Below are 25,865 nucleotides of genomic sequence, written 5' to 3'. Positions count from 1 at the left end.
AAAATTTAATTCCTAAAACATGGAGCCTTATAATTCAATTCCAGATATTTGTGATTTTTGGTCCTTTTGGCTTGGTGACATGAATTTTCATTAATGTTTGGTTATCAGTTGTTTCAATGTGTATAATGATTTGTTTTTGATGCGCTGTCCTAATGCAACAGAACATACATAATCTTCTGATTGGTGTCTTTCCCATGGGAAAGTCCTGCAAGTGGCCTTGTCAATAATGATAAAAATGGCATTAGCATTCAGTGTTCCAAAGGTTTACTGAAAATTTCAAATAAAAAGGAAAACAAAATGCTACATTCTGAGCATGGAGCAAAAGTACCTGAATGTCAAATCACCAGAAACTATACTACTAACTCTAAGACAGGTTAGAAGGGTTGCTGTTTTTTATCATGGAAGTGTGGATATTGCATTTCAATGCAAACAAAATTGAAGGTTAAGTGTATTGAGGTAACAGACACGGGACATCCCTGGGGATAGCTCAAAGAATGTTTCCAGAATTTCCAGACTTGAACAATCCTGCATGCAGAAGAAAAATGACTAGTAGAATTAGGAATTATTTATTTTGTACATAAATATACATGTTGATTGTCCCATCTATTCATCCAGCTGCGTGATATTCCCATGTTCATTTACAACTGACCAATGTATGCTCTTGAGGATCACAACAAAGATTTGTACACTTTGAAGAACACTTGAAAGGAGCTTATGTAGCACAACCTACCAGTGAAATCCTTGTCTCACATCTTTACACTGAGGATACCTTAATCTCAACAGGGGCTGATCTCTTAATGTTTCAACATGAAAGGTAATAATGTAGTTCTGTTCAAAGTATACCCACCTTATGCTTTTGACCAGTGTCCACACTAAAAATTGTAGGTGAAAGTATACCATTCTTTCTCCCATCAAAATAAATTAATTTTTTCCAAATGGATACTCTGGATGATTTTCAACCCTGTGAAATAAAAAATTCATTTAAGTTAGTGGTGTTACAAAGTAATTGTTTGCCAATAATGAGATAGAAAAGTAAAACAGGCTATAAAATCATTAAGGTTTGCATTACGAGGGAGAAAATAGGCCAGCCTAGACCTAAGCCCTGCACCTCATAAAAATTTGCAGTTCTTGGTCTAAGCCACCAGTGTGGTTTACTGAAAAGTACTCTTTTTAAATTTGCTTATTTAAGGGGAATGCTGTTTAGAAGTATCACCTGGGTTAAGTCCAGAAACCATTATAATAAGTAGTCAAATGTTTTACCCACTTGGCTACTACAACAGGCATACCTTGTTTTATGGAATTTGCTTAGTGATCATTCCTTTGCTTCATACAAGGTATTCTACCTATTAAAGATATCTTTAGATGGTTCCTAACCATTATTATCTAGTACCACAAAAACTTTCTCTTGTTAACATGATGCTTTCATTTCTTTGTCATTTATACCTGCCTTCGTATGTCTATTAGCCTCTTCTGTCATTCATTTTGCTTATTCAGCATTTTCCCTTTAATCATGGGTTTCCACATTCCACTACATCTAAAAATTTCCCACGCATACTTTTACTGCCTTGGGATTTCTACAACAAGTAACTTTCTCTTTGCTGACTACATTTGAAACTTTTCTCCATTATTTGCAACATCCAAATCGTAAATACCTCCAATCAATGCCCATACTCTTGCCTCAAAAGACCAATTTACAGTTCCAGCTAACATGGAATTTATTCCCATAAACAGTCACAGATAGTGTGTGTGTTCATAAACCCAGGTATCCTTAAGGGAGGCCCTTTAACCCTGTGAAGGACCCCATTTGGGTGAGAGTGTTTGTGTCTGTAGTTAATCACTGGTGAGGAAGTAACCTTCCTGCAAACTATTACAGAAGGGTATTCTGTTTGAGAGGCTGTGGTTGGTCACTGTTGTCAAAGTTCCTTTTATTTTCCTACAAAAGATCACAGCAAATTTAGTTTTCTTTGTGGGACAAGTGGTGCTAACTTATTATGGCTATAGGAATTTTGCTTTAATTTATTATTCGTCGAGGCCATAGAGCTCAAGTTTCCTAGATTTTTTATATTGTAACTTGTAACAGATCATGTTGTCTTTTCTGCAGCCATGCCAATGCCGTGTCCCAGATGTACAACCATTTCATCTTACAAATCACTACACATTAGCCTGCTTTGGAATGATCCCAAGAAATATCTTCCTTTGGTTACCACTAGAGAAAACTATTCAACGTATGCACTACATTGATGCTCTAAATGTTTTTAAAATTGCCATTGTCCCATAAGATTGTGGAATACACACATCAATGTGTGTGTAGCAAGCATAAAGTAATATCAAACTTTTAATAACTGAAATAAATATAAAATGAGCAATCATTTAAATACATTCCAAGGATGCAACAATTTCAGAGTGTAAAAATCATTTGCCTTGGCCGGGATCTCCGTCAAGGTGAATGATTTTAACACTCTGAAATTCTTGCATTGAAATGCACATTAGCGGATGACTCCGTTAAAAGTTACTGTTGTGGCATCTCCCAGTTTCTTTGGAAAATTCCAAGGAGCCTAAAACTGTTATAAAACAAGGTATGCCTGCACAAAATCATAATTATGTTGCCATAACTTTTTAACAGAAATGAATGATGCTAATTCTCAACTTTATCCATGCTTAACTCTTTACCCTTTGAAAAATAAGAAGTTAAATGTCCTTCCATTCTCTCCTTGGTCCAATTCTTCAAGCTTCTTCATTTCACTTTCAGATAATTTAAAGTCAAAGACCTGAAGGAAAGAATGATAAGTAGATTAACAAACCTTATGAAATTAAAGCTCTAAAGATGAGCTTAATTAATGCTCATCTTATTAGGGCTAGTTTATATGCATACAAAACTGCAGGTAGAAACTTGAAAGAATCAGAATTTCCACCTTTTACACTGCACAAACAGTGAATTTTAAAAGTATCATAATTTATTTAAAAAGATGCTCATTTAATTTTCAGCCAATGATGGTTTTTAGATAAAACTTGTAAAAGAGTGCTTCTGTTCTGCAAGAAAGACACTCGGTGCTAAGTCAAACTTCAGCATTCAGATAGCATCCCCTTTGTTTTTGGAAGCACAGTTTTAGATTATAAGTTTCACTATAAATGAAATGTAATTTTGAAAATATTGAAGAAAGCAGACAAACTTAGGCTTCAACTGCTTCAGATACATGTAATTTCATAATTCTTTTCATTTTTCAAAATATATCCATTAAAATCATACATAAATTAAATTCTGCCCATAATTATGGAATATGTTGTCAAATATTTTAGAAAATCAAATTTATTTAAAGAATAGTTTTAGTTATTGAGGATAAATGGTCAAGTTAAAAGCTTGCATCAGTATTCTCTTCACAGCCATATAAGTGTGCTTGCTTAAAAAGCAGTGTGACAACAAAATACCTTCTAAAGCAGAAAATCTAAAGCTAGCATTCCATAACCTGGTATAATAAAAAGTAGTTTGAGCAATATTTCCCTAAGAAATATAGACCATAAGAGCATGTAGACAATCTTGTTCTGTTTGATAAGAGTAATGAACTGCATTCATAAATTTTTGATGTAGATTTGAAGTCAAATAAACCAAAGCACTACATAAGGTGGAAAGAAAAACAAGAGATAGATTGATTCTAGTAAATGGAATTCTCTATTTTGTTAAAACTCTAGCAGGAAGAACGAAGCTTTTATATTTTTTTTTGGAAATTAATTAATTTATAGTTAATTTCAAACGATGCGAGCCAAAGTGCATTAATGGAATTCATGTAATTGATAAATTTGACTTGTAGTTAACCAGGAAGGCTGATGAATTCTATTCTATGTATAATGCACATTTTTAACAGAAGGAACCATTCTGATGAGTTATGTACACACTTGATGGTATATTTTAAAATTTGATAGCCGTGAATTATATCAATCCTACTATTACTTGCATATTAAACACTGGTGAAATTGCAAGACCATAAAATAATGGTTGTGAGGAAAAATGTGAAACATTGTAAGGTAAGAAATGCAAACAACAGCACTAAGAAGCAAACTTGAAATGAAATTCAATATTATCTTGGAGCACAAAATATTAGCAGGAATTTGGCATTAAACTGAACTCCTGTACTTAATTTCCTAAAAATGTAACAGAATTAAATACATGAGAGCGGAAGAAAAATGTCCCTTGAATGTTTTGTTACTATGTACCTCATGATTCTGTTGTATCCTTGCTGGTGAAACACTCTTTGGTATCACGATAATACCCTGCTGCACAAGATGACGAAGCAAAATCTGTGCTGGAGACTTATTGTGAGCAGAGGCAATTTCCATCACGACAGGATTACTCATAAGTCCTGCAGAAACTGTCTTTATTCTGAAAAAAAGAAAGAATGTCAACATTATGAGGGTAAGCTGAAAAGTTCTCTGCCTAACAATGAAAGACTGCGATTTTCAATTAAAAACTGATTTTATTTTTCCACATAATCTCCCTTGATTTAAACCCACTTGGTCCAGCATTTCTCTTACATCAGTATTCCTTCCCCAAATTGAGAATCTGGAAGGCTGTGAAAATATCCATCTACAGCCCTTTCAACTTCTTCATTGGATGTAAAGTGCTTCCCAGAAACAAATTTCTTCCATTTTGGGAGCAGATGGAAGTCTGAGGAAGCTAAATCAGGAAAATAGAGAGGATAGCCTAGCAAATCGTACCCCAAATCCCATAGTGTTCCCATCGATCACGCACCTTTGTGAGCAGGTGATAGCAAGTTGTCCTAGTGAAAGATGATTTTTTTCTTCTTCAAGCCAGGCCTCTTCTTGCTAAATTTGGCATCCAGCTGGTCAAGAAGGTTGGAGTAGCATTCCCCTGTCATTGCTTCTCCTTTTTCAAGGTAATTGATAAACAGGATCTCTTTCGTATCCCAAAACACACTGGCCATGACCTTTCTGGCAGATGCGATCAACTTTGCTTTCTTTGGCGCTGAACCACTGGCTTCCACCTACTGCTTTGATTACAGTTTCGTTTCTGATGTGTAGTGGTGGACCCATGTCTCATCCATTGTGACAAATCACTGCACTAAAGCGGTCGGTTCAATCTTGAATCGGTCCAAACATTGCTGCGAACATAGTTAGCGCACATGCTTTTGATTGGCATTCAGCAAATTCAGCACCCACCTTGTGCAGAGCTTTTGCATCCCTAATTCTTTGAGCAAGATGTTTTGCACCTTTCCTTCCATTATCCACACAGCTATCTCACTCGCCTATTGTCTAACACGATATCGTGCACCTTTTTGGTGGTTTTCCGTGTGGTTGTGGTTTTCGGCCATTCTTCGCACAGGTAATCCTGGTGGGAAGTGGGACCACACTTAAATTCAGCTGCCCACTTTTTAATGGTTGATATTGAAGAAGCAGTTTCTCCTAACACTAATATCAACTTTGGATGAAGTTCTTTAGGGGATAATCCATTCAGAACGAAGAATTTTGTGACCATACGAAATTCAAGTTTTTCCATTTTATTGAAAAATACGAAAGATGTCTGCTGTAACAATACGTGTGCAGAAACTACTTGCGAGAACAAGTTGTAACTTATCTTACGAACTAATGACACGTGCACTCGGGCAGGAATCATAAATGTTTGCTGCTTGGAAGGTCATCTCTGTGTCAGGCCAAGAAATTTTTACCTTACCTTCATGTGTATGCATTAATATAAAATGGCTTATTCATAGCACTAAAATGGCAGGATTTTTTCAACCTTAACGGGACAATAACCAGGACTTCATGATAACTGTTGGCATGATTTAGACATAGTTGCTTTTTTTACTTAACGTGATATCCATTTCAACTCAGATTAACTAACTCCTGCCCAAAAAACATTAGTATGAATCACAATCCATTAACCACATTATTAATTAATGATACTTTTCTTGTAAAAAATTACAAGTAGACTTATGTAATGAGAGAAAAGAAAACAACCCTCTGGTCAGTGTATGACCAGGGAAAAGTATTGTTTGGCTGTCATTTAAAGGAGTAAATACATTCTTGTACAAATTTGTTGTCTCGGGGGTAACTTTATGGAATTTACACATATTAAAATGAAGGAAGTAACTTGTAATTCCATTCACACTTTATTAAAAACACCACCTAGGTTTCCATGTAGGATGTCATCAACAGGTTTGACATTCTGATGACGACGTCAAACGTCTAAACCTAGGTCGTGTTTTAAATAAACAGTGTGGAATAGCAAAGTTACTTCCTTAATTTCAACACAATCTTCTTCAGCTACACAAAGCACATTTTGGTAACCTTCGATTTTTCTTATCAAAATGTAAGCCAAAGCTAACATTGATTTAGAAAAATAATTGGAAATACATTGGGATGTTTTTAATTGCTGAGAATTGATAAACCGAGGAGAGCCTAGAGAATTGAAACTAACATTTCTTTAGAAATCTAATGCATTTATACCACAGTCCTCACTGCTGAAAGGTATCAAAAAGTTCAAGGATTGTCCAGATAGAGGGACATAGAATTGCAGTAGGTAGAGTGCTGGTCTACTGAGAGAAGGGCATATATTTGATTCAGAGTAATGTCACTGGATACCCTCAGCTTGACCCATATGTGTGATTCTTTGGCTACCACATCTTCCAAGGGTACCACAGGGAAAGAAACTGGTCCCATAACCTGTTTCTGAATTGCACGCACCACTGAGAATAAAGCAGATACTAGGTGAACTGTACTTCAGCAATTGAACCAACCTTCGAGTTGATAACTATGATTTATGGAGAGATTCCCATGATTACTTGGTTGTTATGTGCTATTTAGGATAGGTAATTAGGTTGAGGCAAATCCTGCATTACATTCAGCATAATCTTAAGGTGGGCAGTGGGAGGTCCACAAAGCAGTATGCCAGCTGATGGGTGTGCTATCCTGCACTAATTGGCTTGGCACCATAAATATCACTGAAAAGTCTTCTAGGAGAAGAGTATGCTTTGCAAGAATTGAATTGTGCTGTACACATGCTTATTTTTCCACTTACGAGTAACCATATTTGCTTTGAAAGTGCTGAGGAGCCGCTGGGGATCCAAGGGGTGAATATGCTGTGAAGACAATATTTGCCGAACACTTGGCGCATTCTCTTCTTAATTCCTTCTGCTGGTTGACGGCATGTAACTCAACTTGAATACAAGAGATTGGATGATGGGCTACTGTACTTATATTTGACACCTGCTTTGCATTGAAGTTGGATACACCAATGGACTTCGCCCGACCAGCATCAACCTGGGCCTCCAACGCCTTAAGGTGACCATGAAACAGAAAAGGAATATTTATTGTCTTCTAGGTACACACCATTCAGATGCAGATGGATTATGAGTAAAGCAAATGGAAAAAAAGTCCAAATGCAGTTACCATTAAAAATCATCAAATGGAGGGACAGACACCATTATTGTGTCTTCACAATGGAGTTAGTAATCATATAAGCATGCAAGATCCATGTTTGTCATTAAGGTTTTTTCCAACTAAGTTACAATTAAAGTAAGGAATGTTTACAGGTTAATATGGTACTAAAAATAATAATCCTCAAAATATTACATGGGATTCAGTCAAACACTGAAAAGAGTTGAGAGATTTTCACTAATTATTTACGGTCCTGCGTCAATTTATTAAAAAATATGTTACACCGTTGAAAGATCATGGTGCAAAAAGGGTTAGTAATTTATCAATTCAATGTCAATTGTCATTAAGAATGTAAATGACGATCGTACCTTCCATAAACTCCGATGGTCAAGGCTGAGATCTAGTACAGGAGAACCATCTGCGTTGGTTAAAAAATTATCACCAGCTTCATTTGACATTAAAGCAAATGGCATGTGGACTAAATACAGGTCAACATAATCCAACTGAAGGCGCCTTAAAGACTCTTTTAAGTACTTCTCGACATCATTTGGTCGATTCCCGTACACAGGAAGCTGGTGAGGCAAAGAAAGATTTGATTACAAGGTTCATTTGCTGAACTCTTTGTAAATATAACAATTTCAGTAAACGCAGCCCTTAGATCTATATACCTTCGTTGTTACGAATAAATCACTGCGAGTTCGGTCCGTTCCATTAATCCACTGCTTAAAGACACGACCAATGGCATATTCATTTCCATAGTTGAAGGCGGTGTCGAAGTGACGATACCCTGAAGAAAGAGCTTCCGTGACTGCTGCTTCCACTTCCTCATCTTTGGCCTGTGAAAATCAATAAAGTTACAGCAATGGGTGACGTACACAACGTTACCATTAGTGTACCACCAATTTTAAGACAAAGGTAGGTAATTCCTAATCATCTTCCTTACCTGCCAAGTGCCAAGGCCGACAAGGGGCATGCGATAACCAGAGGGAAGGAGAACACTCCTTCCCTCGCTAAACTCCATATTCTCCCCTCTGCTGCCCGGATCTACCAACTTAGAGTATTTCTGGCGCCCATTGCTACTCCAGTGATCTTTTTTGCAGCTGTTTTGGCTCGTGCTGTCTGTTTTGGGATTCGACGTCACAGATGAAACCATTTTGGACCTGCTGTCGTAATCCGTAAGGGGTTTAAAACACGGCCATGAAAAGAGGTTAGCACTTGTACATTTACCCCATGTTCTTTTAACTGCGTTACATGTCTGGGTAATTGCTGATGAATGTAAACCAATATTGCATAAACTTAGGACACTGCATAGGCCGGCTTTGAACAACATATTTATTGCATAAATAATATACAGTACAGAGAATAAAAATCTCCAGAAGATGAACCGTAGCTGCTAACTCCAAAGGCTTCGTCAACATATACGGATTACATAAGACTTTCAACGGGAAAAATCAATTAATTCATGCACGCCAAAACACAACATAAGTACACATTAAAAACGGTGGAATAATGCTATCGACAGGTCGATTCTATAGCCTTACCAACTTTTGTTAATAAAAATGTAAAGATAATTAGCGGAGATTCTCTGAATGAATTTTTTATTAAGAGCTACGTCAAGGAGAAATATCATGAACTATAATCATCTTTCTGTGAAAAGACATTTCAATTGTTAAGAAAATATCAACAAGCACAAAAAGAAGAAACTTAGGTTGGCTGTTTCAAAGTGGAGAAGTTGGAACAACTGTGTGCCGTAATGATGGATGTCTGCTGAATTACAACGGGAAATGCCCTGAAGTGAGTTCACATTCGTGATTTAAATTCTGAGCCGTTGTGCCAGAGAATTTAAGTGTTTAATGGCCCAAAGTCCACACCTGTAAATAAATTTATTTTATGCTGAATGTTTATTGTTTTTTTCAAGGTCTGAGAACGGCGCGAAAACTATGGCTTCCGGGGGAAGAATAAAGGAATTTCTTAATAGAAATTTGGTGACTGTGGTGATGGTGCCTGTCCTTGTAATGATACATTGGGGTTGGGTAAAATTACAGGATAATGAAAACTACGTTCGGCAATATGATAAAAAGGAATTACCCCTTCTGCAGGTAGCTGGCCCGCTGTTTATGTTGGTTTCGCATTCTTTTTCGACAGTGGATCATTAAAGTTGGTTTTATTTTCTATTTTAGGGAGTTAGATATGTGGAGAAAAAACTGGGGCTCACGCAAGAAGAACAACAGGATAGTAAAAAGTAGTGTTACTTCAAGTGACTCATGAGGATGTTGTGCAGAGTAGGAATCAGTTAATTGAAATCAGTTTTTGGGTTAGGTAAATGTCGACAGACTTGTTTCAGGATGGATAATAATCCTTCCGAATTTAATGTGAATTGTTTTCAATCGCAATCAATTAGAAGCCATGGTTTTCTGGATGTACTTAAGTCATTTAATCAACTTTTATTTACATCCATTGGCCCGAATGGACAAATTAAAATAGTAACATCTGTCGGAGGAATAACGGTTCTAACGACATCTTCGAAAAGATTGATTGAATGGATTGAATTGGATAATCCGCTATTGCATGTCATATCTAATGCAATGAAGAACCAGTGGGAAGCGTATGCCGATTTTGGACTGTATACTGGTCTGACGAGTACATTGTTGTTACTACAAGTGTTGAATGATCGATTACCTTACAGCATATTGTCATCTTTGATGAAGTGCCATAGCTCGACTACCATTTCATTAATCGATGAACTAAGAAAAGATTTGAAGGTGGATATTTCTTCTTTGGAATGCCTAATCAAAGTCGTAGAGACTGTCATTTCCTCAAAACCATTGTGCTGTGATCCAGCTGTTACGAATGTTTCAGACCTAGCAGCTTGTGTAGTGGGTGTATTCATTCGCGGAATTTCTGAAAATCTTGGATCATTGGGAAAAGTTTCAGTCGTGGTTGATGAGGGCCATTTGAATGAACCCCCTATCAATTTTACTGGACTTCTTTACGGTTCACCTGAGTCTAGTTCAATCAGTGAAAGCAAACGGAATGTTTTATCCGATGAAAATCGTAAAATAAGGGTGGTGTTGTTTGCTGTTAACCTGACTGCAACCAACCAAAATGGAAGTAACGCAGGTAAAATTTATATTCAATTTCATTGGAATGTTTTAACATTACACGCAATGCTAGCAAATGTTATTTTTCTCATTTAAAATTTAAAGCACTCCTAACAGCGAAACTGCTAATGATCATTTATTGGAAATCAAAATTCATTAAAATGCCACAATTTTGAATTTTTTTAAGGGTAATATAGTATTTTTATACTTGAAACGTCGTAGTGTATCTGCACATGGGTAAGGTCATTTCACTATTTCCTCTGTAGTCTGGCATTTGTATATTCTCGTTTTCGAACATCTTGTAGCATCAACTAAATGTTTTCAAAGATTGTAACTTTCCATCAGCATTTTGTCAATAAAATTTATTTTTGTTTTCAGCTTTTTATAGTTTTTCACATCCACCATCTATCTATAATTTCGATTGTTTCAGCACAAATAATTTCTCTTTGGTAGCACTTTGTAGTGGTATTAATTGCAGTTCCCACTAGTTGGTTTACTCCAAACGAAATTGCTGTTCACTCTTGGACTAATTCAAATAGAAATGGTCTTACCTTGTGAATCCTTGCTTTATAAGCACGCATGTAAACTTAATATCCGCTGATAGAAAGGAATGAAATGTATGCTCTATAATCCAGAGATTTAGAATTGTTTTACTACCATTTCTTATGTTTCTCAGGGAATGTCAACCCCTGCTTTTTATCCTCTAGGCATTTGTCTCAAAGATATACTAAGATTTCTACTTATTCTTGTATGATAACCAAGATTCCATCTGGTATCCAAGGTAAGCACTGACAATATTTATGAGGAAAGTGGGAATGGATATTTGTAGAAGAATAAGATTGGCAAATGATTCATAGAAGGGAATTGATGGCAGGTATTCCTGATTTAATGAATAAAGAAAAGATTGATACATCCTTTAATGTGGAGTATAATGCTGTATGGATCTGAAACCTGATCTTAGAGCTAGAGGATGAGCATAGATTTGGGGTATTTGAGACATTTTTGTCAAGAAGAATGGATAAAATAAGTTGGACAGTGGTAGACTAATGTTGAATATTTACATTGGGTGAGAAAAGAGAGGAATTTGCTGGGGGAAATCTGGGAAAGACAAAGAGTAAATATTGATTGGTAGTGGGACTTTAAAGGCTGTGGTAGGAGTGAGAATGCAGGATAGAGGATATGAGAGAATTGACTGTATAGACAGCATAAAGGCAGTTAGAGTTACGAAGAAGTTAAAAAGGAAAAATGTAGAGTAAGCAAGCATTCAAACAGATTAAATGATGTTAGCACCATTTGAGTAACCTTTAGAAATTTTAAAATCGATAGGGATAGTTTTACAAAGCTTGTCCCTGAGGGTTTTACTCTTAGCAGAGATTATGGGCGGTACTCATGACTGCAAAAATGTGCATTCTTTAGTTGAAGATTTGATATATGCAAATAGAAGTAAGCAAATATAATAATGTGAAACTCATTTGTAAGAAATTTCAGGGCACTGACTTAATTCTTTTTTAGTGGAGGCTTTTAATATTATAAGAAGAACATTAGTTTCATGATTTCATAGGAAAAGATTTTTATTAATTGTGTTTCATGCTGTACATTAACATTTACTAATTCCTTTATTTTTTTATCAATTGTACATCGTTAGGTGTTAATGGTTAACAGTTGTGCCCTTCATAAAATGATTTTTGGATGAAATAGGTGACATTGGAGCCAAATCATATCGAAGACCATTTATTTAGAAGGAAAAAAGTTTTCGGGGAAAGATAAGGTAGGGACGAAGTGGAATGACAACTAAAGACTCTTTGCTGTTGATAATTAATATCTGCTGTTGCTGGTTGGATGGTGGGATTGATGGGAATTCTGAGAAAAGTGTACAATGTCTTGTGGTTAAAACCACATCACTAGCTCCTACTTGTTAAGTGGGACATACTTTTCAATTGATAATACTTCAATATGACACTGCAGAGGCCTGCATATTTTAGGAAATTTTTATTTTTGACCAAAATTCTGGTGGATGCATCGTCCATAGTCTTATTCAGTTTCCATGGTGGCTGAAGAAATGTTTGAATCTAATCAATATTGCCATTGTACTAGATTATCTTATTATTATTAATTGGAATAACCATTTTTACGAAGAGTAAAGCAAAAACATATTCATTGAACCATTATAAGAAACATCATCACTATGGTAAAGATCTCATAAAGGTACCTACTCATAGTTGAGAAGTAATGTTTAATATAGAATCGAAAAATAATTTTGAGTTTCAATGCACGAAGGACATTTTCAAATGGTATACATGTACACATGCATGCATAGCTTAAATGATGTAGGAAAAAGATCAATATTAAATTATATCCATGATTAGAAGATTTGAACAGAAATAAGGCACTTGTTACAGACAGATGATGAAACTGTGTTAAATGGTAGTAGTAGTTATTAACAGACCTCTTTATATCAGAAAACAAAATGTATGCAAAATTAAGTGTTCTAAAATTTTTGAGGAATTTTTACAACATTATTTTAAGGGACTGTTGTGAGATAGAAAATAAATCAATATTATCACAGCTGTTGGCATCTCTCCTAATCTGACGTATAGGTGAGTTATAAATTTGATGTTGTGCGTGTTATCTAATATCAAAAAGTGCTTCATACCTTATGTAATGAGGAGGTACTTAGCAATATATTACACTTAGGAGTTCCAAGGAAGCAATCATATTATGTAGTAATTTATAAAGAAAAGTTATGTTATTAATAATCCTACTTTATGTAAGGAGGGAAGGCTAAGCATAGTTAACGTTTCATGATAACTAGGGATCAATGTGAAAGTTGAATTTAAATGCAATTTTGCACTCGAATTTTCTCTCAAGCACATTTAATTGTGTGAATATAGAGTTTGTTGTAGGGTGACCAGACAATATAGCAATATTCTCTGAGTGTCCTTACTAATGAGTTAAACAGAACTTTAAATGGCTCTATATGACTTAAGTTTTTACTATAGAAGAAGATAAATCCAAGTAATTTAAATATGCTTAAGATTGGATAGAGTCAAAAGTTGATGAAATGTTAGCTGTGAGTCGAATGTAACTCCTAGATATTTGTTAGCTTGGCTGTATGAAAATTGTCTAGTTTACATTTATTAAGCTGTGGGTTTCTTTTCTGGCTGAATGTTACAGAATAGCATTTTTAAAATTGAGATTTAGATGGTTATGCTTGCACCAGGTTTGAAGCATGTAAAGACAATTTTGTAAAGTTAGGTGATCATGAAAAAGTGCATACTAGGTAATCAAAAGTCATCACCTGCTCAAGAGCTTGATGCCACAGGCAATTTATGATGTAGGCAGTATAATCTCATGCTTTCATTTGATTTTCAAGTGATGGAAGAAGACAGAAGGTTAAGGTCTTCTCTAGCCAGGTACATTATTCCCATATTATTCTCCACCCTTATTATTCATTTAAGCCTTACATATTTTGGGATAGTGTTGATATTTGGTTATTATTTGTTTAGTCCATGCAGTGGACCTGGATAGCAACAATTTTTCATTCATTAACTTATTGCTGAATGGGTTACACCAATTGAAGTTGGTGACTTTGGCTGTGTGTAGCTTTGGTTGTAATCATATTACAAACAGTATCTTATAAGTTGAACTTTGTATTTCTTTAGCTATTTTGCCGATTAAGGAGATGGGTAGCAGTTGGTGGGCTATAAGTGTGTCAAGATACATTTTATTGCAATGATATGATAAGTGAAAATATCCCCTGCTTTTAAGATTCCTGAAGTTAAGGTTTACAGATTTGTTGATTTTATGCTATTTTCACTATCTGTCATTTGTGAATGGAACTGTGAGGTAGATTTTTTCAAATGTGTTTCACCAAATTTAAATAACTTACTAATAAAGACTGCTAGTTTAAATTATTTGGCCTAGGGACCAGAAAATAGTTTTTTTAAGCTGTGAATTAGTTACATCATTGTTTATTACATAACATGTTTTCAGCCCATGTTCTTAGAGGTTTTATTCAGTTAAAGCTACCAAGGGGTTTTTTGAAAAAGTTTTTCTAAATGCAGCCAGGAGATTTGGTGTAGAATGTGTTTCAGCCAACTTCAAAAATACCCTATGTTAGGGATCTGTGAAGGTTGAACTGTGCAGAAGGAAACCAGGAAAATAATACCTGCCTCTCACATAAGTAAGCTGACTGTCATATAAGACGTCTTCCAGTGGAGTAACATTATGCATCTGACCCAAATGCGTTCTCACAATTCCTAAAAGAAATATTTAAAGGTAGGCTTGAACTCGATTATTGATCTTATTTTGTAAAATATCAGATTCACTATTTCTGTTCATAATTTCTCCGACTGATAAATGCTGAAGAAATTACCTTAACTTTAATATGCCAAGTTGATTTTTGTAATAGTTTACTTGGTTAACTATGGTTGCTACGGTCTGAGGGGTATTGCTTTCAGGAGTTATATATATGTAACCATTTAAGATTTTAAAAATAGGTTTTAACGCATTATATTTATTTATCATAGCCATTATTACTTTTTACTCTTATGAAAAGTATGTATATATTAACTCTACATACTGTGAAAGAAATATCAGGTTATACTATGTATACTTCATGATTAAGGGTGTTGTTGAGAAGAGGAAGTGAAAAAGGCAAAAATTGTGACAATTTATTTGAAGTTAATCAATCGTAGTAATTTAGTTTAGAATTGAGTGATGGACCGACCCTCTGTGGATAATGAGTGCATACCATTAAAGACAGCAATATCACAAAACAGCTTGACATGAAATTGGATTTTGAATTAAAAGTTTCTATATATTCCTAAGGATTGAAAGAAAATGTTGACATGCGACAAATAAAAATGTTGCTACTTACTATTGTCGACAAGCGGAGGTGAGAATCGACTCGGAACACAAATCTCCTCTAAGCAGCGGCGACGATTTCCGTGGGTTTCCTTAGACTTCAAAAGGCCGGTATGCTCAATTGTAGGGCAATGTCTTCCGACGTAGACTAACGCCGTGGTCCATCTTAGAACCCATATATACATGCAAGATTTCTCGGAGAAGGGAGTAGTTGTTGAACTGGTCATAAAAGTTCCTCAGTGGGAGGCAGTGGAAAGGTTTATGGAAAGCACTACACGGAAAGTTTTTCCTCCGCGGGGGATGAGTTTGAGGAAGGTCGTTTGAATGGATCATATGGGGGAGGGAAGAAGGGGTCCGGCAAGAAGCCTGTTTACTACCATACGAACCATGTGGTCCCGAAGTATCAGAGGGGCAAGCCTAGGGTAGAGAATTCCAAGAGCTGTTAATTGCCCCTCGGTGGGATAACAAGGGGATCAAACAGTGGGTTATGCTTTCTTTTGAACGCGAATGTTTCTGCCAATTGACTGGGGGCGCCGCCTGTCTCCCCGCAGCGGCGAGCAGTCTGTGATGGGAAAGTGGAATTCTCCCGTCTCGTATTGTTCTTGAAAATTCTTGCTGCGGAAAGTTACCGCTTTGTGCTTATAGGAATTAATCCAGTCAAGCCCGCCCGCTGGAAAAGGGGGTGAGAGGTAGAGAAGAGATTAGCTGCTCCGGGCCCATGATGACGTTAAATTGAGTCTTAATGAAACATTGGTGAGGAAGGGCCATTTTCTCCCATCCCGCATCATCATTGCTGTCGTAAATTTCAGATGCGAAATGATTAAATTCCATTAATAGTTGGTGGAAGGAAATGACTTCTTTGGAAAGAGATATCATAGAGGGAAGGCTAATCAAGTAAGAATATAACAATCAAGAATTTAATAATGATAGATTTGTTTACGTTTCATATCTCCGCTTCTTTATATTTCAACAAACGGTGCCTGTGTTGAAATCAATACGATAGTAATTAATAAAAAAATTGAGTTACGCGCTGGGATGCATAGAAGGGGCTATATAAAGCAAACTTGAGTGAATAAATTTTGGTTAAGGATCGAGGAAGATAAATGGATACAAGATTAAGTAAAAATAAAGTAAAAGTCAGTAAAATGGTCGATTGGATGTGATTTAGCATAAAAATAATCGCGTCATTTTTTAAAAATAATTTCTATTGTTATCATAGCTAGACAATATCTGCTGTTATCATAGTCAGGCAGTTCGAATGGAACGCGTAGGGAAATGTATCTCACTTAGATACCGTAGTGAATTCAATTGTGGTTATCATGATTTTATCCTTATTTGAATTATTTTTCAGAAATATATTGCTACTAAAAATTAAGACAAACTTAATTTTTGGTGTTGCATGCCTTGTGTGTAATCACCCCATGCCAAACGCCATAGCAATGACTTGCAGGATGCCATGTAGATTAAAATTGACCCTTATTTTAGCATATATTTTATTATTCATTCAAAATAGAACAACATAGTAGTAAAAAGGTTGAGCATGTTTAACGAGTGAGTCCGATTTTTGGAGGGGGTTGAGTAGGGGAGGGATGTGGTATTTTGATGATTGGACTGAGTCATTTAGTTTAGGGGGTGGCTGGGGCACATTTTAAATATGACGATCGTGTTCGGGGTGGGAACTGTGAAGAAAAACGTGGTATGTATCAGGTTTCGAAGGGGGAAGAGTTTACCCTCTATATTGCTTCAAGCTGCCCTATTCTGTGCATGTCTACTTCTTCCACGTTTGTCGAATACGCACATTAATGCAAACATGCTCTTCTGCTCCTGAGACTTACATGTATGATATTCCTCTTCTCGAGGCTCTCTGACCACATTCGCCCATCACTTTCACTGACCACAGTTTATTATCAAACTATTTATTATGCATATTCTATCGTGTATCTGTTTGGTTTTGAATTTTATCTATTCTCTCAGAAATGGTCAAACTGGCGAAACAAACTTAAGTCATCCTAGGCTATAAACCAATGTTTTTAATTCACATTCTTTCATGGCCTTCTTATTACTCACACTTTTATTTTTACAGGAAAATATACGTGCTAATATCGTACTAATAACCTTTCCGTCGGCATTTCCTCACTAATATATATTAGGGAGCTTAGTAAGAATCATTTTACACGCTCAACACTTTATCATCATTATCCTTCATGTGGAAGTCGTCAAAATGCTGGAGCACATTCTGAGGTATCCCTCTAACATACCAATGCAACCTCTGATGTGCCTCATTCAAAAGTTCTCTCAATTTTCTCTAGAAATCATCTCCCATGCCTTCAGTCTCGCCATCGCTGATGTTTAAGGAACTACAATCACATCTCTTCGAATACTAACTTTCATGCAAATCCAGAGAAACCTAAACTCGTATTTCTATGCATGCGTCTCTTTCAGAAACAAGTCAACCCTTTCACTACACTGTTACAATCGTAATTTCTACACCGTAACACCCTTTGCATTGAGTTTCACATGCACAGGGGACATACATTCGTTAACAAATCTTTACACCCAACTACTCTTCTTCCTTACTCAACTCTCACATGTCGAGTATCGCGGCCCGTTTCTCGATCGGTCAGTCTATACGATCTACAGTGTTCATCCGAGACTTTTCGATGAAATTAAGCAATGAAAGAGAATGCAATGTTATAAACATTTTGCAGTTCCTGGGGTATTCCTAGAAAACGGTTCCGCATCTTACCCGGGTAGTTTTGTCACATTGTCACTCTCATACCGGATGCGAAACCAAAGCCTATTCCCGTCCCGCCATCAGTAATTGAACATGCTAGTACGTTTTTTAAGGGTTTGTCCTGTTGGCAGTATACCGTAACCCGCGCCGAGCCAAAAGATAGGTGTGTAAAATTTTCATTTTCCTAGCATTCTCCCCTCTGTTTCATAGTCTTCATCAGCATCCATATTTCTTCTCAGTATCTCTAGCATCCACTTGTCCTGCCTTCTGTGGATTTCTTCCTCGAAACCTTCTCTCTTCCCAAACCATGCCTTGTAACTTCTTCGTTTGTTTTCCTCTCAGTCCATAGGCTTTTTTCCATTCTTCTCCTGTACCGCGTCTCAAAAGGCTCCGATCGCGCTCATCCTCATTCCTCAACGACCAAGTTTCTGCACTCTATGAAACTACACTCAGTGTTAAAGTTTTCGCTATTCTTATATTTACATCCTTTAATAAGGTACTTGTCATCAACTCTCACCTCTTTGTAAATGCTTCTTTACCTTAAGCAATTCTTCTTTTAATGCTCCTATCAAATGACTTGGGTATTAATCAGAGGTTGCATAATTTCGGCAGGGATATCGGGGCCCCCTTCGTAGACCTTCAGCGGCGATCCAACCATGTAGGACTCTGAACCGTTCTGGTGTTCATTGTACACGTCTGAGGCCGCAAGGTGTGTAGTGGGTAGGATATTCGATCACTGCTTGTTTTTTTTGGGTGAAAGGGTAGTTCAGTATGTAGGTCAAATAGTGGGTATCTCAAGTCCTCTTTGCTTTATAATTTAACTTTAAATGAAGTGAGGGTCAGTGTTAGAGATGCATACTTGTACAATAGTTCACTTGATACGAATCAGGTAGCATCGATCGGAAAATTTTACTAGGGATTAGATAACAAAAGGTAAACAATCCCCGTAAAATATTTAAGTATCCGTTATGTCAAGGAAACATCTGTTTTAGAAGTTAATTACCGAAGTTTAAAAAACAAATTCGTGGAATATCATCACCCTATTCAAAGCCCAAGCGCAGATATAATTATTGGATCAGAGAACTCCTTATCCACTGATATCTTCGACGCTGAAATGTTCCCAAATCCTTTTCCATGCACAGAAACGACAGATTAAATAGAATCGGGGGCGGTGTCTTTTATTGCAGTTAAGAATTCTTGCGTCTGCAGGGCTGAGGTAAATCCAGGTAACGGTTTGGAAATCGTTTGGTACTTAATTAAAATTCCAGAATCCAAAAGACTATGTAGATGCGAATTTTACAGCCCGCCGGACAACAGAATTCTACACTAGAACTAGATCAGTAAATAAAACGTTATTCTTCCCAAAACAACGATCGTGATATTTTAATCGGTGGAGATTTCAACGTCTCATCTATTGATTGGAGCACATATAGTTGTAAAACGGAGGTAAAACAGAGATGCTTGCGAGTCGTTGTTGAATTCCTTTACGTTGAACTTCTTACATCGACTTGTCTCTTCACTAACTAGGGGTGATGATATTTTTAATTTGTTAACAACGAACATGCCCAAAAAAGTTTTAACTCTAGAAACTGTTAGAGGAATCAGTGACCAAAAAGCAGTAAATATTAAGTTTCTCCTATATGGGGTCCGAAGTAATAATCCTAAAAGAAAAAATTACTTTTTTATAGGAGAGGACTATAATGGCTTAAAATTCGTGTGACGGAGTCAAATTGTTAATTTTAAGGAAGATAATATACGCCGTAATATTGAGGATACATGGAATCATTTCCTTGACATCACGTGCTCAGCAGTCAGCAGGTTCATTCCTAGTAAATTTATAAAAGATATCGCCGATCCTAGATATTACAATGTGGATGTAATAAAATCATTACAAAACCTCAAAGGCTATGTCACATCAAGATGAAAAATTAGGAATGATACCTCTAGTGAAAAAAGAAATGAGATCACCTATGATTACAAGATGTCTAGGGCGAAAACCGAGAAGGAATTTCGAAACGTGTCAAATGAATTCAAAAGGAAAATTTGAAGGAGAATCCGATTGAATTTTGGGCGTACGTCAAAGAGGTTAAGAGAAATAAGTCTACAGCTAATTCCCTCAGAAACGATAAAGGCGAAATAGTAAGCAGTAATTTGGAAAATTTCAACTTATTAAATTCCTTCTTTCAAAGCGTCTTCGCCATTCTCTCTGAGATCTTACCAATTCGTTCCCGACAGCCGATGTCCAAAATTGAAAACTCATAGAATAGAATAGAACGTTTGCTGAAAAATGTTAAGCCTTATAAATCCTCCGGGCCTGGTAAAATAACCGCTCGTATATTAAATGAACTGAAGTCGGATATTGCACTTATTTTAGAAATCATATTTAAGAAATCGTCAGTAGATCACAAGGTTCCCAGTGATTGGAAAACGACAAATGTAACACCTATATTTAAAAATGGAGATAAGGATGAACCAAGCAACATACCTATTTCCCTCACATCCATATCATGCAAGAATGTGTAGACTCAATTAAATACCTAGGCGTTACCGTCACTCAGGATATCTACTGGGTGAAACACATGCGGAGAATATGTGGACAAGCTAACAAAAAATTAGGATTTATTAGAGGAGTACTAAGGAAATGTGATGAAAAGATCAAAGAGAAATGTTATATGTCGCTGGTTAGCCCTAATTTAGAATATGCATCAAGTATACGGGATCCTCACGAAGTCAGATTAATTGCCGAATTGGATCGCGTGTAGCATAAAGAAGCTAGATTTGTAAAACGTTATGATAAACTTAGTAGCGTATCCAAAATGTTAGAGCAGCTAGGCTGGGAATCACTAACGGAGCGAAGGTTAAATTACAGATTGAAGCTCTAGCATTAATTGGAACGAGGTCTCTTTAGCAGTGATGTTGAAAATGTATTATTATCCCCATCGTACTAGGGTAGGAGAGATCATGTCAATAAAATTAGAGAGATTGTGTGTAACAGATTTAAGATGTCATTTTTTACACGAACGATAAGGGATCCTGATAACATTTTCCGACCGCGGTAGGGACATGTTCGGGTAAAAATTTGTCTGGTGTGCATTTAGACTCAGCCAAAAACCCAGCGGTGGCTTGCCGGGAACATAAATAAATAAATAAAGGATTGGGTGGTTGAACAGACTGGGGAGAGATAGAATGCACGCGAAATCGAAGAAGTTCGCGAATAGTTTCAGCTGTCAGTCGCTTCCCATTATGACTACTACAAATATTGAAGAAGAGTACCCTACCGCACGCCCGATTGAAGAACCATTGGGTTTACTCTAGGGTAGGGTCAGGTTATTTCTTGTTAGTCGAGGCTTAGAAATGTTAAGTTTTTCAATCCATGTCATAAACCTAATTTAAACGAGGTTTCGAAATATTAGTAACCGTCACTTTTCCGCCATAATTTCCATGAAGTATTATTGTTTCGATTTTATGGCACATCTATTTCGATTTTAAGAAAGGAAAAACTATTTGCGATACGTTTTGAGGGGTACATTCGTTGATCGTGAACTGTGGTTTTCGCCATCTAGCACCAAACGTCATATAATTCGGAAAATATGTTTCTCCTCTGAATTTTATTTGCAGACTTAAGGTAAAACAGTAACTGATGAAACTTAAATGTCAATTAAAACTCCAGAGATACACATTTTTACAGGGGATTCGCGAAGTGTGCGTGAAGCCGACATGCTTTCTCTTATGATAACTCCTGCTAAATCATTTTATCTGCCAATGTAATGAGAGAAAGTCCCGGAATTGGAAAATTGCCATTGGAATAAGCTTTTTTTCATGGATTTGCAACTTATCTCAGAATTGAAAACAAAGAAACACTACTCCTACTTAATTGGTAATTGCGATGGTTATCTTGAAGGAGTAAGGGATTATCACAGATGGACTCTTAGGAGCAATGCTGGCTGAAATTTTAGTTAAAATACGCTCTAATTTAAAATGGCAATTCATCTTCTCTCTGAATGTCAAAACTTAAAAGTAAATTTTTTTAGTGGTTGTTATTCCAACCATTCCCTGCGGCAGGGATGAGCTCGGTGTGCACATGGGCTGGATACACAGTCTGTTTAAAATAACCGTATTTCGAGCTTGTGAGTAAATATTTATTTTCCCAAACGTATGGTAACCTTGGCCCTCCCACGAGGAACGAATGTTTTTTTTTCGACATAGAAACTTTTCCGCGTGGATCTGGTAAATTTGTTTGGGCAACTTCCACATTTATGCGTGAAGGCTATTTACGTTGCAGGCTGTTTACTTGTACCGTCTTGAAGTGTTGCCGTTTTATTTCGAAGGTAATGGGTAACTTTCGTGAGGAGAATAATTTTTTTTCGTTTTCATTAATCTCTCTTATTGCTCTATTTTAATTTTGTAATCAAATATGTGAAAATTTCGAATTTGTAATCTTTAAGCATTTATAAAGGTCGCGATAACTACGAAAATTTCCGATATTACTCTTAAATACCCAGATAATAATCTGGATTAATTTATTTTTTTTAAGAAAACGCTTCCAACATGTTTGTTACTATTTTTACGGAAAAATAATTCTATTGAGGAATTAATTGAAAAATTGTTATTCTAGGATCCTCAGACGCTTTTAGACAGAAAATGTTTTCCCATCTGGACGAGTTTTAATTAACATTCTGATATATATATATATATATATATATATATATATATATATATATCAGAATGTTATATATTATATATATATATATATTATATATATATATATATATATATATTATATATATATATATATATATATATATATATATATATATATATTATATATATATATATATATATATATATATATATATATACACACACACAATATAGACACACAAAAAAAGAAGAACACTCACACGTTATTTCTTGATATTTCGACGGAAACAATCCGTCTTCATCTGAAGATATAGAAGTAATTCATTCATTCAAGTCATTCATATAGAAGTCATTACTTCTATATCTTCAGATGAAGACGAATTGTTTCCGTCGAAATATCAAGAAATAACGTGTGGGTGTTCTTCTTTTTTTGTGTGTCTATATTGTGTGTTACTGTGTATTGTACTATTCGGCACTTCCGTGTTACGTCTACGAAAGCATATATATATATATATATATATATATATATATATATATATATATATATATATATATATATATATATATATATATATATATATATATATATGTAAGACAAATATGCTGATCCGTGTGAAATGCTTTAACCAGTTGAACTGACGTCCTTTTGAAAATGGACTGTGGTTTCATGGATAACCCACATACATCAGTGAATTAAACGGAAAAGTTCTATTGTTGAGACCGTAATATCTCTTTCAGTAAAGCCATTTAGTTTTTCAACAAGCTCGTCTAAATCTTTTTCTTTCCCCGATAAAATAACCTTTCATGAGTAGAATGCCTAATTTAAAGCAAAATTTTTAATTCAAATTGTTGTCATTGCTCTATATATTAATTTTTTGTTGAGGGGTCCTCGTCTGGCAGGGGACTTAGGGCGATCGAATCTTTCGTTCCCGTATGAATCCGGTACTAGAGTTGAGGATAAAAAAGTTCAGCAAACCTTTTTCACTTTAACATTAGACGTTTATGGAATAACACGTGTCTAAATATTGGATCAACACTTGAGTGTTTATTCACCGAAAACCATGAACTTCTTTAATATAACTACATACTTGCAGCTCGTCTTCAGTTTTTTCGTTCGCCAACTAACTTTCCAGCTCACCCTCATCAAAGAAACGAATCTGCCACTTAAAAAAGATAAAAATTAAGGTATACTAATGCAAGTCAAATGATCCTATTCCGTCAAGCATGATTCCTTCATTAACATGTTTGGATGTGACGACGTCTGGGTGATGTAACGGAAATCTCGTATCCAAGACTGCATTCTATCTTGTTAAGGGATACGGTTCATTCTTCGATGCTCGGACATATGGTGATCCCATGAAAGTGCAAGGTCGCTGCGCACTGCTGAAACTCATCAGCTACTGCCACAGTCTAAGTAATCTCTAGCACAGACTAAGGCTTTCTTAAACAGTGGTACAGCCCAAGTACTCATTCTGGCAATAGCCTACAGAGGAAACATTTCAGAATTTAGGCGTTCTCTGTGTGACTACCTTCATCAATAATATCCTTCGCACTGCAAAAGGAACGTATGCATCTTATTGCTACCTTTAAATACCGGTGATGAAATATATGTTGCATTACTTTATGTATTTTAAGGTCACTTTTGCGCACAAGCTCAGTCGTTTATAACAAGCTAGTTAGAATAAATTTCCAGCCGGCGATGAGCGTCAACGCCGAAAAACAAAACGTATTACTTGACATCATTGTGGCTTTTGTTTATTAATGATATTTATTCTGTTTTATCGTAGTGAATTTGTCTATCGACTATTCGTACGAATTTTTCAAAAATGCCAATGCTATTGTATTTCCTTGTTCGAAAAAAAATATGGAGTTCCATCATATTTCACCTTATCGCGAGTTTCATTTCATTTCTTATGCTGGGTCTATGATACGAGTATCATCTCGTGTCATTGATTATTCATAAGAAAAGGAAATCAACTGTAACGATAAAATGTTATGTAAACACATAAGGTAATATCTGAGGTTCTCGAAACTGATTTGTTAGTCAAATAAGCGGAATTGGGTCGGATCGTGACGAAGGGTCGGGTAAAGACGAGAATTTTGGAAACTTAGTCTTAAAGTATGAGAATAGGGAGACTTATAAGCGAATGTTGACTGCGAAGCACAAATTCTAGAACATCGTCTATTAGTTAGGTAATACTTTGATTACCTTTGATTAACCTTTTTTTATTAGGTATAGAATCATGACTGTATTTTGTTTGTATATCTTTAAGGCTCTGATTCATGTGAAAGTTAATCTAGAAACTTACCAATTAAGATCCAACCTCCATAACTATTCCACAAGAGGTAAATCGAATCTAAATACTACTTATTGTAGATTGTCATCAACTTACAACACATTTCACAATATGAACATACGACTGTATAACTATCTGCCTACTCAGTTGAAATCAGATGGTATCCAGAGTTTCAAGAATAGGGTATATACCTGGTTACTTGCTCACCCACTTTACTCATTGGATGAATTCTTTTGTGACAATCTTCATCACATTTAAGAACTTATGTTTATATATTAAGTAATATTATGATTGACGACATTTAATATGGTTGTACCATTTTTAAAATGAATAAAGTATTATTATTATTATTATTAACTCTCAGGAATATAACTACGTCATCCACTCTAGTTTAAGTTACGCGGAGAACGGAGAACATTTCATATCAGCGGGGACGCAGACAGGATGCTAACATCCGAGGTAAATCAGCCACTAAACTACCAATTTACCGGCGACTTGATTTATACCCAGAATTATCAAGTAACAAAACTAAGTTGATAGACACTGAAATTTAACCAAGCGTTAATTCTCAGCAGATGATAATATTTTAGCAAACACACTGTATAGAAAAGAAGCGCTCGGACCCTATATCTCCTACTTCGTACTTTCTGTCACCACTTCAACACTCGATTCCCATTTCTTTCTCCCCTCTCTTCTCAGTTGTCCGCGTCGTCCAGTGTTTGTCCACGTATCGCAAATTACGTTTCGACGCACGGAATATCGGGGACGACAGATTTAAGATGTCATTTTTTCCACAAATGATAAGGGACTATATTAACTTTGTCCGACCGTTGTAGG

The 25,865-nt window shown here is 35.9% G+C and overlaps 1 protein-coding gene across 1 annotated transcript; it reads right to left on the bottom strand.

The window, feature by feature from the left end:
• Nucleotides 1-550: 550 nt before the first annotated feature.
• LOC139699113 (aldo-keto reductase family 1 member A1-like) lies at nt 551-8,848 on the bottom strand. The gene is made up of 7 exons (XM_071598140.1): nt 8,333-8,848; nt 8,058-8,225; nt 7,758-7,961; nt 7,031-7,287; nt 4,210-4,375; nt 2,671-2,768; nt 551-961 (listed from the first exon to the last, which is right to left on the bottom strand). Exons 1-7 carry the CDS (start codon nt 8,717-8,719, stop codon nt 922-924), a joined length of 1,320 nt encoding a protein of 439 aa, XP_071454241.1. The 5' UTR covers nt 8,720-8,848; the 3' UTR covers nt 551-921.
• Nucleotides 8,849-25,865: the final 17,017 nt, after the last annotated feature.

The sequence above is a fragment of the Hetaerina americana genome, unplaced genomic scaffold (assembly GCF_022747635.1).
Source record: "Hetaerina americana unplaced genomic scaffold, ioHetAmer1.1.p SCAF_9, whole genome shotgun sequence".
NCBI lineage: Eukaryota > Metazoa > Arthropoda > Insecta > Odonata > Calopterygidae > Hetaerina > Hetaerina americana.
This window is presented reverse-complemented; position numbering and strand designations above follow the sequence as displayed.

Bases quoted from the DNA above. Each gene is read 5' to 3' on its own strand.
- LOC139699113 (XM_071598140.1), bottom strand. From the start codon at position 8,719: ATGTTGTTCAAAGCCGGCCTATGCAGTGTCCTAAGTTTATGCAATATT. The intron at 7,288-7,757 runs GTACGATCGTCA...GGTCACCTTAAG, and splicing joins ACCATCGGAGTTTATGGAAG to GCGTTGGAGGCCCAGGTTGA. The intron at 4,376-7,030 runs GTAAGTGGAAAA...TCTTTTTTTCAG, and splicing joins CAAAGCAAATATGGTTACTC to AATAAAGACAGTTTCTGCAG.